The 17,884-nt window shown below is 33.2% G+C and overlaps 1 protein-coding gene across 5 annotated transcripts in view; it reads right to left on the reverse strand.

The window, feature by feature from the left end:
- The window catches only part of DPYD (dihydropyrimidine dehydrogenase), an 851,840-nt gene that overhangs the window by 805,880 nt on the left and 28,076 nt on the right, over nt 1–17,884 (reverse strand). For 3 of the 5 annotated variants that reach the window (XM_032248001.1, XM_032248005.1, XM_032248006.1), the window contains exon 2: nt 3,307–3,417. The exons of 1 other annotated variant lie outside the window; for it this stretch is intronic. In XM_032248001.1, the coding sequence (XP_032103892.1) occupies nt 3,307–3,417 (111 nt within the window). Of the gene's footprint in view, nt 1–3,306; nt 3,418–10,324; nt 12,012–17,884 lie in introns of those variants that run through there. One more of the 5 variants, XM_032248003.1, reaches the window with a different exon arrangement.

Genomic DNA, 17,884 nt, shown 5'->3' on the forward strand with positions numbered 1-17,884 from the left:
AGGACTATTTGGAGACTTATTGCAAGGTTATTAAAATAAGGTAGATAAGAGATGAAGTGGTAGCTTCGAAAGGTGGACACTGGTGGAGGTGGTGAGATATAGTCATATTTGGATATATTTGAAAACATACAAAAAACAACCTTCTAATTAGTTGTGAGAAGTGAGAGAAATAAAGAAACTGAAGCCTTTAATATTTTGCTCTAAGTAAAAGGATGGATAGAGAAGACTACAGGAAAAACATGTTTTGGAGGCAAGATCATAATTTGGATTTTAAACATGTTAAATTTCAAATGCATATTAGACAACTAAGTGGAGATGTTCAAAAGGCATTTGGTTATAGACTCAGAGACAGTAATGCAGGCTAGAAATACAAAGGGATCTTCAATGTTAAGATGGTATTAAAAGTAAGGAGATAATGAGATAACCAATGTAGTGACTATTTTAGAAGAAAGAAAGAGAGTTTGAGCTCTGGGAACTGTATTATACGGGTGAGAGGAGAAATACCAAAAAAGTGAAGAAAAACAAGAAGGAGATGTCAGTGAGGTAAGAAGAAAACTTTTTCTTATCATCAGTTACTGGTTACTGTCTAGCCAGTGAGTATAAAAGTCTGGCATCCTACTTGGGTCTTTATGAATTGAAAACAAACCATATCTTTTGGTGATACTTACATTCAATTCTTCATGCTAGCACAAAGAGGATAGTAACAAAAGGGAAAGGAGCAGCATTATTTAATCACACTGAGGATAACTTTCAACTCTAGCTTCCTATTTCCCTTTTGGGAATAAATCTCACTGCTCTGCAAAATCCGTGAATGTCACACAAAGAGTCTTCAAACGAATACACATCAGTACAGTAAATTTGATCTTAAAAATTGAGATTACCATTTTAACATAGATCTAAAGTTTTCATTTTATTTTTCTACTAATACTTATTATAGAAGACCTGAAATATGCAAAAGTGCCAAGAAAAAAATACAATCACTATTAAGATTTCAGTATATTTTCTTTTGTTCTTTGTAGATATACATATAAAGGTATGGTTATGTGTAAGTATATACAATCACTATTGAATAGAGTATTGTTAAATGCTTTTTCCATGTAGTATTTATCTAGATTATTAATTATTTCAAAAATATTTAATGACTGCACAATATATCACCAAATTAATTTACTCTAATTTGCTTAACCATGACCCACTGGTTGGAATTCAGTGGGATTTCCCCTACACTTGTCTCCATCAAATAAATAATGCCTACGATAATCCTCTTTGTACTTAATTCTTTACCTACATTCCTAATTCTTTTCTTCAAATATGTTATTAGAAAATATATTACTGGTATAAGTGTTTGATAATTTAAAAGTATTGTTATGAATTGAACTACAGCTCCCAAAAAAATCATATCTTGAAGTCCTAACCCTCACTATCTCAAAATGCAGCCTATATTTGGAGAGAGAGTCTTTAATGAGGTAAGTAATTTAAATGAGGTTATTAAGATATGTCCTAATCCAATATAGCCGATGTCCTTATTTGCACACAAGCACACCCCAAGTGAAAACTCAGAAGATGCCATCTGCAAGCCAAGGAGAGAGGTCTCAGAATAAATCGCCTTGATCTGGGACTCCTAGCCTCCAGAACTGTGAGAAAATAAGTCTCTGTTGTTTAAGGCACCTAGTCTGTGGTATCTTGTTACAGCATCCCTAACAAACTATCACAGGTATAAATGAATATTGTCAAATATATTGTCAAATTGCTTTTCTAAATATTTGTGTCAATATATATTTGAAAGAGAAAGCTGACCTCACTACACCTTGGTCATTATTTTTAAAATGATAAAATAAACTCAATTTATAGGATCATATTATGAGATAAAAATGCTAATTTCCATAAAATAACAACAACAGCAATCATAATAAAGAAATCCTCCATTTCAAAATAAAATCCTGACCATCAGTAGTTTGAAAACTTATAAATGCAAGACGTTAGGGAAGTCACATAGTATCTCTTGATCACAGTTCTCAGACTTTTAAAAATCACAGATTTAGGCTCAATAGTTTTTAAGGACTTTCTAAGTGTAAAAATTACATGACTCTTTTTTTGCTTTTTAGTGTTCTTCACCTGTTCATATATACAGGGTTATGCCTTATAATTGGCCTATTCCTTGAACAACCTAAATCACATTGGTTTCCTTTTAGAAACCTCTACTAGAAGCATCATGGTAAGAAGCAAAGCTCCAAAAACTAGAGCAAGAAAAACTGAATCCAAAATCCAGGTCTGTTACTACGTGGCTATGGGATATTTTCATGTAATATTGTTTCTCTATTTCTATTTTCTTTTTTCATTCAAAAGCTTTGCCCAGTGGCTGGTGATAGAAAAATTTAAAAAGAAGATAAATACAAGCACACATGAGCACATACCTTCAATCTCCATCCTCAAAAAGTTAATAATACAAGAAGGAAAGAAGTAGATAAAATAAACTAAAATCATGCATTCTATAAGAAAGTATATATGAAGTTTCAATAGAGCTAATGTTAAGCTAATATTACCATCTCACTCATTAATTTGGGAATATTGATTTGGGGGAAATTAATTTTGGGAAATCAGGTAAAAATGTGTTTCTTTCAAAATTTAAAAATGTATATAACCCTAAGTCAGAATTTCTAATATTGCCTTTAAGGTTGTACTTATATCCCATCTATAGTCTCACAGTTTCAGCTCTATAATCACTTTCTAGAAACAGTTAAATAAGGTTCTAGCACTAATCTCAGAAAAATGCTTTTTTGTTCCTGCACCTCACCTGCAAAAATTAGATGTTCATATTAAACATCTAATGTTCATATATTCTGTGAGAGTATATTTTTAAAGTCTGCAGATACCAGTATACCTATAACTTTCTTTATTTAGACTATATCTTCAATATGAAAACCCTTCTGTATCATTGCATCATTATATGCAACAATTTTAAGACAAATTTTAAAGATTTTGAGAAAAGAAATTTTGGCACCAAACTAAATTTACAGATTATGCATTCCTTATCTGAAATGCTTGACATCAGAAGTGTTTCAGATTTGGGTATTTTGGATTTTCAGATTTAGGTTACTCAACCTGTATATAATTTGTATTTCAGCAGATTTTTTAAAGCAGTGTAATTAAAAATACCCTTTCAAATTTATTCAAATATTTAAAATATTTTTAAATTCACAGCTGTACTTTAGTACCTAATTGTATTTCTAAGTATATGCAAAATCTTGTCTTAAATGTGTGGAGTGAGATAATTTTCAGCATGAAATAGTGTATCAGTGTACTTACAAAGCAGTTCTTATCAGGATTTCTTTTCCAATGTTTCTTGTCTAATTTCTTGGCCGAAGTGGAACGCAGAGCTGCATGAGTTTGTGTTCGAGGATTTAAAGCCAGGATGCTCTAAGGACAGCATAAACAATGTGTAAATATATAGAAATATGTTTAAACTTATTTTTATTTATTTTCAGACAGAGTTTCTCTCATGTTGTTACCCAGGCTGGAGTGCAGTGGTGCAATCTCAGTTCACTGCAACCTCCGCCTTCCAGGCTCAAGCAATCCTCCCACCTTAACCTCCCAAAATCAATCAATCAATTAAAAAAATGAAAAAATAAAACTAAAGGAAGTTCTTCAGGCAGCAAGTAAGTAACCATAACTTCCTATTCACATGAAAAAACAAAGGCTAACAGTAAAGTATAGGTAATTATGAAATTCTAATAGACAGTATAAATGTATATTGACAGACGATAAAAAGCAAGATGCAACTATGTGCTGTCTTTAGGAGGCACACCTTTAATTCAACACCACAAATATGTTGAAAGTAAAAGTTGGAAAATGGCATATCATGCAAATAGGAGTGACATAAAAGCTGCAGTGCCCATACTAACATCAGAAAACACTTAAAAAAAAAAACAAAGGTTACTAGAAGTGAGGAACATCTTACTATGATAAAGGTTCGATCTACGAGGAAAATATAATAATTTTAAACATATATGTGCCTAACAACAAGGCCCAAAATACAAACAAATTTGAAGGGGAAACAGATATTTAAACAATACTAAAAATTTCAATACCTCACATTAAATAATGGATAGAACAACTAGGCAGAAGACCAAAAAGGAAACAGAACACTTGAACAATACTATAAATCAACAAGACTTAACATATCCATAGAATACTCTAAAAGAAATACAAATTCTTCTCAGTTATCTATGGAATCTTCTCTAGGATATATCATATACTAGATGAAAGAAAAGCCTCCATTAACTTTAAAATATTAAATCATACAAAATAGTTCTCCTCTCACAATGGAATGGAATTAAATACCAATAACAGACAGAAATTGAGAAAATTCAAAAACAATATGATGAATATTGTAAACATTATGCTAAATGAAAGATGCCAGCTACAAAATACGACATATTGTATTATACCATTTATATAAAACATCCAGAATAAGCAAATCTATAGAGATAAAAACTATCTTAGTGGTTTCTCAGGCTAAAGTATTAGGGAGAAATGAGACGCTGCTACAAAAAGGATATGTGATTTCTTCTGGAGTGAAGAAACCTGATTATGGTTATATTGGCATAACTGAATACACTAAAAAACACTTTGAATTCTATACTTTACATTGGCAAATTATTGATTTGTGAACTCTATATGAATAAAACTGTTACCCAAAATAAAACCCTATTAAATTCTACATTCAGTCAATTTAGCCATATATTTTATTCACTCTAATAAATACCAGTAAAACTTCCTTTATTATCTCAATATAAATGTAACAAGGTTATTTTAGTAACTCCTAAATATTATAGAAATCATATTTTTTCAGTCTATCAATCTTAGATATCTGTGTCTTTTAGAAGAAAAATACATAATAAAGCTGTATTTTTATTTTTTTTATTTTTTTTTTCTGTGTTTAGCTCTTTTTTTTTTTCCCATTTATTTATTTTATTGCATTTTACATTTTGGGGTACATGTGAAGAACATGCAAAATTGTTGCATAGGAACACACATGGCAGTGTGATTTGCTGCCTTCCTCCCCATCACCTACATCTGAAAGCTGTATTTTTAAATGGTTTATTGCTTATGATGAAATAATACTAAAGCAACCTACTTTAAAAAGCCAATATTAGAAAATGCAGGTAATCTCATGCTTATAGAAAAAAGTGAAAACATTTTCTTATTCCAGAATACAATGTTTACTTATCTATTCAGCTTTCAATCATTACTAATCTCATACATTAATTCAAATTGAGAAATAATAAAAAGGTACAATTTTTAAAAAGTAGTTATTCCAACATTTAAAGCAAAAAAAACCAAGTAACATGTAAGAAAGATGGCCGCATTTTAGTTTTTATTTCCATAATCCATATTGTGATAAATGATCATGTTTATCTATGTCAGCATAGTAATATAACTTTTGAAAATAAACATTCTGAATGTAATTTATTGGCTACTTATCACAGCTACTTTTCTTTCACATAGCATAAGTAGAAAGCATAACATAACATGAAATATTGGGTTAACCTTTTGCAAAAAGGCAGTGAGTTGAATTCAATGGATCTTGGGTAAAAATAAATTGGATTGTGGAAAATGGTTACCAAGGATTTGACTTAATAATATCCCAAATGAAAAGCGATATAAAATAAAAATACAAGACATGAGTGGTTCAGAGCTGTTAAAAATAATTTTCCAAAGCAAGACTTTTAAAAACTAAAAGTCAATATCATCAATAACTAAGCAGCTGGCAGATAATACAGGAGAGTTCTAAATTGCATTCTTCCTAAGAAATGGCCAAAGCCAGGTTCCAACAGGTCACAGGGTCCCCTCTCTGGATAAACTGAGCACTTTAAGAAGCCCATTAACCCTTTCGGATACAGGGTATATTACTTACAAAGAGAGATTTTTCTCTCATCAAAGAATTTGGCCTTAGGCTTTACCAATCATTTTCAGTAACACAATAAAATTGTACCAGTTATTCTAGAAGCAGAAAAACAAAATTAGAAAAAAAAAATAACTGTACTAATTTTGGTTAGTTTAAGAAATGATAGAATATGATCCATGGCCAACTACAAATGAAATCAAACAAGAGTTATGTATTGTCACTGCTTGGTCTATTAACACTATTCTGTGAAGTAATGGAATGCTGAAACATACAAACTAGAATTATACATCTAAAGAGAGTTTTTTTTGTCTTACCACTGAGGCCAAAAAAGAGAAGCCTGTATTGATTACAATCACAGGCCTTCACATCACAAATAAAATCACTGAATCTTAGGCCTAAAACATTGGAGCTCCACTATTATTCAAGAGCCTGAATTCCAATTGCAGGAAGCTACTTGACCAACATGTTTTCTTTCTTAACATGTGATTTTGTTTTACACCACAACAGTAATTATCCAAACATAGTGTACCATTAAGCTTCCTTTGCACTTTGCATGTGAAGTCATAAATGAAATTTTCGTATTCAATACTGGTAATTATTTACTATAATTCTGAGGCATTAAAATCATACACATGTTGCTGACATTTGGTACTTATATGCTTAGGATGATAAATTAAGTTTTGTCTTATTTAAATTATGTTGAAATTTTCCTTAATGTCTTATTCTGAGTTCTCTATAAGTTATCTCCTCCTTTCCAATGCATCAAATAAACAAATAATAATAATAATAAACATGTTTTTCCCATTTCATAATTAGGCATAAACACTTTGATTTCAATATAACATTGTATTGTACTGCCAATTTTTCCTCAATAAATATTCAAAGCTAACAGAAAAACAGAAATATCTATTGATTAGTGCTTTTGATCAGTATTTGTTGCCTTACCCAGGTAACAATCTAACAAATGCTGGTCATTGGAGAACTATGCTTTTCCGTTTATTTGCTTAACAGTCTCTTGTTTAAAAACCCCATTCTCAGCCAATTAACCTACCCTTTTCTATGTCTCTCATTAGTCATAGTGCATAGTGATTTAATTAATATATTAGAAATTCACAAATCTACCTTTTTTCTTGAATAAGCCCAGAACTGATATGACCCATCTCCTGCTAGGTATGGAACAGAAGAGGAGAGAATGCAGCTTTATTTTGCATCCTAGGTTCACACTTGAAATACAATCAACCTTAGAGTTTAAAAATTTTAGAAACCTATGGTAATCAGTCCTGGTCAAAGACTTACATTTACCTAATAATTTTTTTAATGTACTTCCATTCTTTGCCCAGACACAGGTTTCTGAGCCCCTAGGTTGGTCTACTTTTCCAAGTAACTTATCGTACGTTTTTCCCCAATTTTACCAGCTCTGTACAAAGGCCAATTTTCCCTTCATGCACATTGAGTAACTCACTGCAGCTGATTAAAAATGTATGAAGGAAAGAATCTCTGATAGTCCTAAATCTTACAACTTTCCATTTGTTAAGTATTCACTAAGCAATATGCATAGTGTTTGAGGTTAAATTTGGGTTTCTATCTTAGCTCCACTATTTTTTCTGTTTTTTTAAACTCTCTAGCTCTCTCCTGTAAAATGACTGGTAATAGTACTGACCCCACAGGATAGTTCTGATGATTAAATAAGAAAACGCAAAGGATGTTTAGAATGGTGCACACAGTAAGTTCTTACCACATGTTAGCTATGTATATAATAACAGAACTAGGTTTTAGCCACTATTAACCAAATGTATATGCACATTCCTGTATTGTCATTCTGAATGTACACATGGGAATCATTTTTTTAAAGCACAGAAAATATAGAAAAAAAGATGACGGCAACAGGTGAGAAGGTATCTATGAATAAGCCAGTACAAAACAATAGAGTTGTATCTCAGAGGAAACCAAATCATTGACTAAGTCATGAGTCTCTGAATTTATCATTGCCCTAAGCCCTGCAATTTCAAAGGCAGACTGCCTGAAAATACAATATGCTTTTCACAAATTAATACGGCAGTGTGGAAGGGTCATGAAATTCAAAAACAGATTTTAATATCCATCACATATATAGAGCAATGTAGACATAATTTTATAATCCATAGAACTGTATATAACTCTTGAGTCTTTGGTCCTAACATGTTTAGGTGAATTTACATTACATTTCTTCCCCAGGAAGGACATGTCAGATGAAAAATGATGAATTTGTAAAACATCAAAAAATGTTATCAACTGAAAATAAATGAATCCCTTTAAAATGCTCATCATATCGCTTGGAATATTTGATTCATTTCTACTGAGCATACAGTTAACACAAATAGCTCACACATTTTTAAATATTGTGTCTATCATGTCACTCTCACACTCAACAAGCTAAGGTCAGCCACAGGAAGTTCTTTGTCTGTCTTTGCAAGGCCATTCTGTGACTCTCCTTCAATTCTAAAATACACACCACACAACAGGCACCTAAATAGTCTCTAAATGAAAAAAAAAAAAAAGTATTTTTACTGTCTTTCAGAAAAGATTGAGAACTCATACACAAGAATAATAACTTATACATCTGATATTAACCTCGCAATTCTTAATACAGAACAGAGCATGCCAAAGGTAGTGACTAATTCCGACTTAGATGATTTAGTCTGCTCAGGCTTTTATAACAGAATACCATAAGCTGCGTGGCTTAAACAACAGATCTTTATTTCTCACAGTTAGAGAGGCTGGGAAGTCTAAGATCAAGGTGCCTGACAACTTGGTTCCAGGTAATAATCCTTTTCCCCTTTCTGACTCACAGACAGACATCTTTTCACAGTGTGATCAAGCTGCAGGGAGAGAGTAAGAATGAGAGAAAGCTCTCTGTAGTCTCTTCTCATGAGAAGCACTAATCCCATTATGAGAGTCCCACCCTCATGACATCATCTACTCCTAGTTACCTTCTAAAGGCTCCATCTTCAAATACCATATATTGGGAGTTATGGCTTCAACATATGAATTTTTAGGGGACATAAACAGTTCATAACAGGCAAAGAAAGGATTCTACCACATGTGAAAGTATGCAAATACTATTAATATTGGGCATCAACTTAATGACACCTTTAGCCTAAGAGTTCAAATGGTACCACGCTGATTGTATCATTTCAATTTATCAAGAAGAAACTTCAGAATAACCAAAGAAGATATTTTAAAGTATTGCTTAAGAAAAGAAAAATAATATTACCAAATAATTTAACACTAGCTATTAATTATATATCTTCCTTTATTCTTTAAACAATTTGAATAGCAAAACATTAATAAAATATATACAAATATACATATATATACTGTTTGCGTATTTTCATTATAAGAATTGAGAATAAAGTATCAAGTGAAAACACTTATAAAGAGATATAAAAATTTATAAAATATGAGAACCTATACTATATTTTATTTTAAATTTCATTAATTATAAACTATTTGAATTTAACATAATGTGGCAAAGCATCCAGGTATTAATTAAAATCAATATGTAGAAAACACGTAACTATGAAAATGCTGTTGGAATAACTTGTGTTTGCAAAACTTGAACATATGTATAAATATACACAAAATCCCAAGACAAAATTGTGAGAAAGGAAAGTTGATGGGGATTACCACCTTACCAAAAAAGTTCACCAGTTCACTGGGTAAGAAAATCTATATTTTAGCATTTACACTTTTTTTTATTCAAAACAAATGAGTCAATTTACCTCAAAACTTGCTTTACAGAAATTGCCTGACTCCTATGTAACATTGGCCTTCGAGGGCCTTTTCAAGTAGTATGAAAAGTATAATGATTTACCCTTAATCTAACAACTTTTGTGTATACAATACACTGATTTACAAAAGACACTGGTCACAAGACTAAGGGTTATTTTAGTTCAAAAGAGGCTAAGTGTACACCAGCATGCTAAAATTAAGTAATACCAGTCAACAATTAGAGAAGCTGGAAAACAAGACTTTAAGGAAAAGATGAAAGCAGGACCTGGGCTAATTGAATTTAAATTTTTTACAAATTAAGTAAATGGAGCAAATTGCATGATTTTCAGGTTCACAAAACTGTAATAAATCATAGCATGACTAACTGCCCTTCATCTATATGGTTAACAGCTAAAAGGAAATATATATGGGCTGGCAAGTGATTTATGTTAAAAATGAAATGATAAAAATGACTTTTCATTTCTAGATTTTATTAATGGAAGGATTATCATAAGATATCTATTTTTGAGAAGGATCAGGGTAGGGCAAGGAGCTGAGGAGTTGGGGAATTGGGTGAGTTGAGGAGTTGGACTATTTAAAATCAAGAAAATGCCATATTTTAAACCATGTGTTATTATTGTGCTATTAAATCTTAGTTTAACTTACAACTCTCCATGATTTTTATGCAGTATTCAATACTACTGATTCTTCTTTCTATCTAGAAACTCATCAGCTTTGGTTTCCCTGGCATCATGGCATTAAGACTCCCCTTTCTCTTCACTGGTTTTACTGTTGTTACTTCCACTGTCCCTGTCAATCACAATTCTGGGTTCTTGAATTTTTATTGCATGCCCCTCTGCTCTTCTTCCTTGGAAATAGTCAGTGCTTGGCATTAATGATTACCTTTCTGCAGTTAAGTTTTATATCTATATCCCAAACCTCAAGATATTTGCCTTGAGGCAATATCCACGTCATTGTTATCCACGTCATTGAAAGCCAAATATATAACCTACTTAAGTGTGTTCCATCACGATATCAATTTCTTCACATCAAAAAACAACATATTGCCCTTCCCTACACCCAAAACTTTTTAACTCTTCTTGATTTCTGTCAATGATACCACTACTTCTCTGACAAATTGGGTTTCATATTGTGGTCAATCTATAGCTATTACTTCTCTTTTGTTCCTTATACCCGTATAATAGTCCATGTTAGTCAAATCTGGCCAGTCTTTTGTATTCCCTATTTCTCCAACATACAGAAGATCTTTCTTGCAGTATGTCTGGATCATAATACAATAGTACTCTCCTAATTGGACTACTCACTCCAAGTCTGTGCTTTCTCTCCCTTATTAGACAGATATCCTTCATAAATGCACACTTGTGCATACATACCCACACACATGCACACATAAACAAAGCTTAAATGGCTCCCCATTAAACACATCATACTAATAAAAACCACTGTCTTTCAGTGCAACCCGGTACCCAATTGCCACTCCAACCTACCTCCACCCTAACCTATTTGTTGTTTGTTAAATCTATGTACACTTCTATTTCTATACCTTTGCTTGCATCACACCCTATGTCCAGGATCCAGTCACTCTATGTTAGTGTAAATGCTAATTTTCCTTAAGCTTTAAATAAAAACCATTTCTTTCAGAAGTTAAGAAGTGGCTCTTCCTCTATGTTAGATTACATCCAGGAAATTCTAAGGAAGCTCTTGCCACTGCCATTCATTTAACATACAGGATATGTTATCAAATCATTATTAATATATATGTCCTCTCCCATCAAATTGGTCAGTAAAACTCTCAAAAGCAAGAACATATTTTATATAATCTCCTGTCCTCAAAACCAAGCAAAATACTTTCCTAGAGAAAATATTTTTAAAAATTTGTTAATAAGAAAAATTCCTTAGCAAAATAGTCAAAAAAACAGCAAGAAACTTCTGTTGGAAAGTGAAAGGACTGTAACGGCAGCAGTACAAATGGAATTCTGTTTTCTTGGTGTTCTTTCTATTTCAAAGGACAAAGGGAACACCATGCAGTACTTGTCAGTAGTTACAAAGATTTTAAGCCATATAATCGTTAACTACTCAAAAATGTGAGGTCAGGGTTTTCTTCACTTTGATTCTGAGGTTTAATCATGCAACTGACTTGCTGAAGCAGCAGTAAAACACTTCAAACTGAAATTTGTAATCTGTGATAATATAACATCAGCAACAAGTTCTGACAAAAACACAACTGAATCACTTGTTTCCACTCTTAAAATGTTACAGGGTCAAAATTTCAAACTTGAGGCTCGGCAAGGTGGCTCACACCTGTAATCCCAGCATTTTGGGAGGCTGAGGTGGGTGGATCATTTGAGGCCAGGAGTTCAAGACCAGCCTGGCCAACATAGCGAAATGCCATCTCTACTAGAAATACAAAAATTAGCTGGGCATGGTGGCATGTGCCTGCAATCCCAGCTATTTGGGAAGCTAAGATGGGAGAATGCTCCAACCCAGGAAGCAGTGAAGGCTTAAGTGAGTGGCGATCACAACACTGCACTCCAGACTGGGTGTCAGAGTGAGACTCTATCTCAATTAAAAAGTACTTTATTGTACACACACATACCTCCAACTTATGAAAAACATGGTCCCTGCAACAAAAGAAGCTGCGGGAGACAGTCATAACAATGAAAACAAAGTGGCTTAAGTATGTTCATATGTTCCTAGAGTAATAACAGGTGCTACATGAGCCCAGAAGGGAAGTTTGGAAAGGACAGATTTAAAGAATGTATATTTTTAAATGGATTTCTATTTTAATCTTTAGAATAACAAGAAATCAACTTTATATCTAAAATAAGATCAGCTCTATTAGAAACATATAATTTAATGCATTAAATAAATATTTTAAATAAAATTCATGCATATAATTACTTAAGCTACATTTATTTTCTTAATAAATAATATTTTATATTCTAAATTAATACACTTTTTTGAATGCCTAGAGAAAATGCTCTCCATTTAAAAAGTAGTATTAGCTAATAGATAATATGTAGTATGGAGTCACATCAAGATATCCCAATTTTTTACCAAAAACAACCTAGGAATTCCAATTTGAGAGCACAAATACTTCACTTAAAATAATTTAAGTTTATACCTAAAGCAAGATATAAAAATATAATGTCCAGTCCTCCACTGTAATTACATACTAGTTGACCTAACCTAACTTCTTTCTAGGAATTAATAAAATTAACTCTGCATCTTCTTTGGGTCCTAGGATTTGGTAATATTAAAGTTGGAATAGACACTTGGAAATTAACATTTGATTTCTCATCCTATTTAGGAATCCTGTTCCAAACACTCATTGAACTATATCAATCAAATTCATCAAAAAATGATAAAGTGTTAGTCTCTAATACATATAAAGCTCACACAAATTGATAAGAAAACAGGAAAATGTTATCAGGTAAACAGGAAAACAACATGAACAGATCACGGAAAAATGTATGCATATCTCCAATTTAAGAAAGAAAAAGAGAAATATTCAGCTACCCACTGAGACTTCTCCTTCCTACTACTACTGAAAATGTTCCTCTGAAGTCTCACCAATTATAAACATGTTACCCAACATCCTGCATTGTTATACATTTTACTTGTCCCCACCCCACATTCAGTATTTTCTTTTTTTTTCTTTATAGGTAAAGTACTTTTTTATAATAGCTTTATTGAGATATAACCCACTACATGATTCACCTATTTTAAGTATATGACTTGTGATTTTTAGTATGTCTACAGAGCTTTACAACATTTCATCAAACACATCCCTGCCAAAAACATGTACCCATTAGCAGTCACTTCCCATTTTCCTGCAAACTGCAGCTTTAAGCATCCATTAATCTACTTTCTAACTGGATTTGTCTGTTTCGGACATGTCATATAAACGGAATAATGTGGTTTTTTGGTAACTGGTTTATCTCACTTAGCATAATGTCTTCAATGATTATCCATGCAGAAATTTACCTGTATATGTGTTATAAACCCCATAATTTACTGTTTAATTTAAATGACCAATTTTTTAATGAGATTTAAATAGTAAGTAAAAATCATGCATCTAGCTATGTAGCTACCATTTTTGCAGTTATCTAATCCTCAGTGCAAACCCCCATTTTTATCTATATCATTTCCTTTTGACTGAAGGATATGATTTCCCTTAACATTTCTTATAATGCAGGTCTGCTGCTTACAAACATTTGCAACTTCTGTATGTCTGAAAAAGTCTCCTCCATGCCTTGGTTTTTGAACTCTAATTTCACTGGGAAATGGAATTCTACATTGAAAGTTAAATGTGTTGCTCTTTGCTTCTCACTTGCATTATTTCCAACAAGAAATGTGCTATTGCTCTATCTTTGTTCTTCTGTATCTAGTAGATATTTTTCCTCCTCTGGCTGCTCTGAAGATAAACTCTTTATCATTAGTTTTGAGCAATTTGATTATGATGTGCCTTGGTGTCATTTTCTTAATATTTCTTCTCCTTGGGTTTCATTGGCCTTCTTGGACTTACAAATTCATTTTTTCAAATATTTTCTTTTTCTGTCCTCCCACTGCTTCACTCTCATCTCTTTGGGAAATTCCATTTTCATGTATGTGAGGCCACCTGAAGTTGTTCCACAGCTCACTGATAAGTCTTTTCATTTTTTTTTCTCTCTCTTGTGTTTCATTTTATAGTTATTATCGCTATGTCCTCAAGTTAACTACCTTTTCTTCTGCAATGTCGAATCTTTCTTTAATATTATCCAATGTGTTTTTCATATCATTGCAGTTGCCAGCTTTAGGAGTTCAATTTGGGTCTTCTAACTATCTTCCATGCCTCTACTTAATTTTTTGAACATATAGAATACAGTTATAATGACAGTTTCAATGTTCTTCTCTACTAATTCTAACATCTCTCTCAGCTTTGGATTTGTTTCAATACATTAATATTTATCCTCATTACGGGGTGTATTTTCCTACATCCTTTCATGCCTGGTTATTTTTAATTGGATGATAGGCATTGTGAATTTTACTATATTGGGTACATGATATTTTCGTATTCCTATAAATATTTTTGAGTTTTGTTCTAGGACATAGTTGAATTATTTGGGAACAATTTGATCCTCTCAGGTCTTGGCTTTAAGCTTTGTGAAGTAAAACTCAAGCAGCATTCGGTCTGGGGCTAATTATTTCCCACTACAGAGGCAAAAACTCCTGAATACCCAATGTCTTGTGAATCATGAAGTTTTCCAGTCTGGCTGGTGGAAGGAGGTATTATTCCCAGACCCATGTGAGTGCTAGTTCTGTCGGATTGTTCTTTACACATCTGTGGGTCATTTTCCCACATGCATGTGCTAATCATTACTCTGTGGAGTGCTCAATGGAATCCTCTGCAGATCTCCAGTTTCTCTCTGAGCAGCTCTCACCTTTCTATTATTCTGCTCTACAAACTCCAGTGGCCTTGGCCTCCCTAGACTTTCAGCTCTGTCCCTCCAATTGGGCATCCACCAGGCTCTGTGTCGTTTCTCCCTTCCTGAGATGCAGCCTATAAACTCAAGAGGGTAACCTAGAAAAATATTAGGGTTTCCTTCATTTGTTTTCTGTTCCTCAGGAAACACTGTATTTCATTGCCTGACAGCCAGTATCTTAAAAAATAATTGTTTCATATATTTTGTGTATTTTTTTATTGTTTCAGGTGGAAACATGTATAGGAATGAATTAACCTGACAGGCCTGAGTTGCTCAAATCTTGAGTGATATGGTTTGACTGTGTCCCCACCCAAATCTCACCTTGAACTGTAATAATCCCCACATCACAAGGGTGGGGCCATGTGAATATAACTGAATCACTGGGGAGGTTTCTCCTATAGTTTTCTCAAGATAGTGATTAAGTCTCATGAGATTTGATGGTTTTCTATATAGTAGCTCCTCTGCATATGCTTTCTTGCCTGCCACCATGTAAGATGTGCCTTTGCTCCTCCTTTGCCTTCCACCAGGATTGTGAGGGTGCCTCATCCATGTAGAACTGTGAATCCACTAAACCTCTTTTCTTTACAAATTACCTAGTTTGGAGTATGTCTTTATTAGCAGCATGAGAACAGACTTATACACTGAGCATTCCCAAGAAAGGCTTGTTTTCAGAAGTGGCCCTCAGCCCCACTCCCAGGAACCAAGCTGGGACTGTTCTGTCAAACAAGAGTGTTCTTTTTTATGCTGAAGGCCTTGGGCAACATTGTACTAGTTGACTAAATGATGAACATCTACTTTGTCTCTGGTGGTCTGAACCTTGAATAACTAAAGTCAATCACACAGCATTGTATGCCTACATGACTAACAAGCAATTAAAAACCTGGATACTAAGATTTGGGTGAGCTTCCCTAGGTGGCGACACTTCACATGTTGTCACACATCATTTGCAGGAAGAATTAAATGTGTGCCAGGTAACTCCATTGGGAGAGGACAACTGAGAGCTTGTGAGTGATTTCCTCTGAACTTTGACCAATGTGCCTTTTCCCTTTGTTTCATTTAATTTATCCTTTCATCATAATAAACTATAACCATGAATACAACAACTTCTATATCCTGAGATTATTTATGGTAAATCAATGTGCCTGGAGTGGTCTTGGAACCCCCAATGCAAAACATACCTCTATTCCCTACTGTCCCACCTTGAGTGTATGCAGAATTCCAGTGAGAGTACCATACTTTAGTGGCCACTCCTTCAGATTGCTTAACTTTATAGTGCACTTTGACAAAAAATACAGAAAAAATTTCAAAATGGCAATAAGTAATTTCTTTACTCATTTTTATGTAGGAATCTTAGGTTAATACATAAGAAATTGATACTTGATCATGGGATCATGGACTTTAAAGTAGAAAAAGTTGACTTACCACAGATATTTCTAAGTAAATCAGCTGCATAAGAATATGTCAGATTTCCCCAAACATCTTTCAATTTTCCATAGGCAGGTCTTGGGAATCAGTCAGTTTAACAAATGTCCATGGCACAGTTTGTAGATCTTCTGCCTCAGTATCCACTCTATCCTTCTTTCTTTGTAGCAAACTGGTGTTATATTTTGGGAGCCATAGTTCTCAACTACAGACTATAATTCCCAGGCTTTAACAAGCCATTCAGCTAAGTACCAGGAAATAACATGTATTTAGAATTGTGTATCATTTACGGAGTCTCATTAAAGGGAGAGGTATACATTGTTCTTCCCATTCTTCTCTGCTTTTGAAGCTCTTGCTCCTAACTTCAACAAAGAAGTGAACTTGAGGATATCAGAGTGGAAAGACAGAAATATGCTGACAAAAAAACCATGCTATATGTATCTCTGTATTTCTTTTATGAGGAATAAATAAAGTTCTGCCTTCTTTAAGCCACTTTTAACAAGTTTTTCCATGTTATATCCCATAGCCTGGTTTTTACAGTGCCCAAGGTGATTCTGGTGGCCAACTAGGGATGGGAAGCACTGACAGTCCAATCAACAATGCAAAATATTCAGAATTAGGGTGCATGGAAACTTCAAAATAAAAGCATTTGGTTTATGTACTTAAACGACAAGTGGGAAATTACATCAGCTTAAGTATTTTTCTTTAAATCCATCAAAATGTCAAAAATCCTAAACCACAAATTACTCATTTCAAAGAATGATCAATGGAAATTTTATTGTGCCAGCACAAAAAAAAAGTAATTCATTTTAATCTCCATTGATTGACTGCTAATAGGTTTCTCTATTTTAACTGACATAAATTTTTTACAATATAGCATAATGATGTGAATAAAATATATCCAATGCTCCTTTATAAACTTTTTTTTGGAAACCTTCCCTAACTGTCTCCTACACACAACTCCCTCCCCAAAATCCGCACTTCCAACCAGTCTGTTAAATCCCTCCTATCAGGCCATGGTAGATACATTTCTGTGCTCCCAAGATACACCACGCAAAACACCCTGCCTCTATTAATATTGTGACTTAATTTCAGGATGTGTTCTCAGTCTAACATATACTTAAACAATAAGACAGTTTAGATACTTTTTCTCAAAATTTTACGTCTTTTATTTGAAAAAAAAAAGACACTTTTTTTTAATGTTCTTATATCAAATGACTGTTGAGTAATACTCGATGTTGAATGAGAGCTTATAGTATGCCAGGCACCCTTTCAAGGGTTTTTCAGGTCGATCTTCGCAATATGGCATTAGCATTAT

The sequence above is a fragment of the Sapajus apella genome, unplaced genomic scaffold (assembly GCF_009761245.1).
Source record: "Sapajus apella isolate SASKATOON/1434 unplaced genomic scaffold, GSC_monkey_1.0 scaffold64, whole genome shotgun sequence".
In the NCBI taxonomy this organism is placed as follows: domain Eukaryota; kingdom Metazoa; phylum Chordata; class Mammalia; order Primates; family Cebidae; genus Sapajus; species Sapajus apella.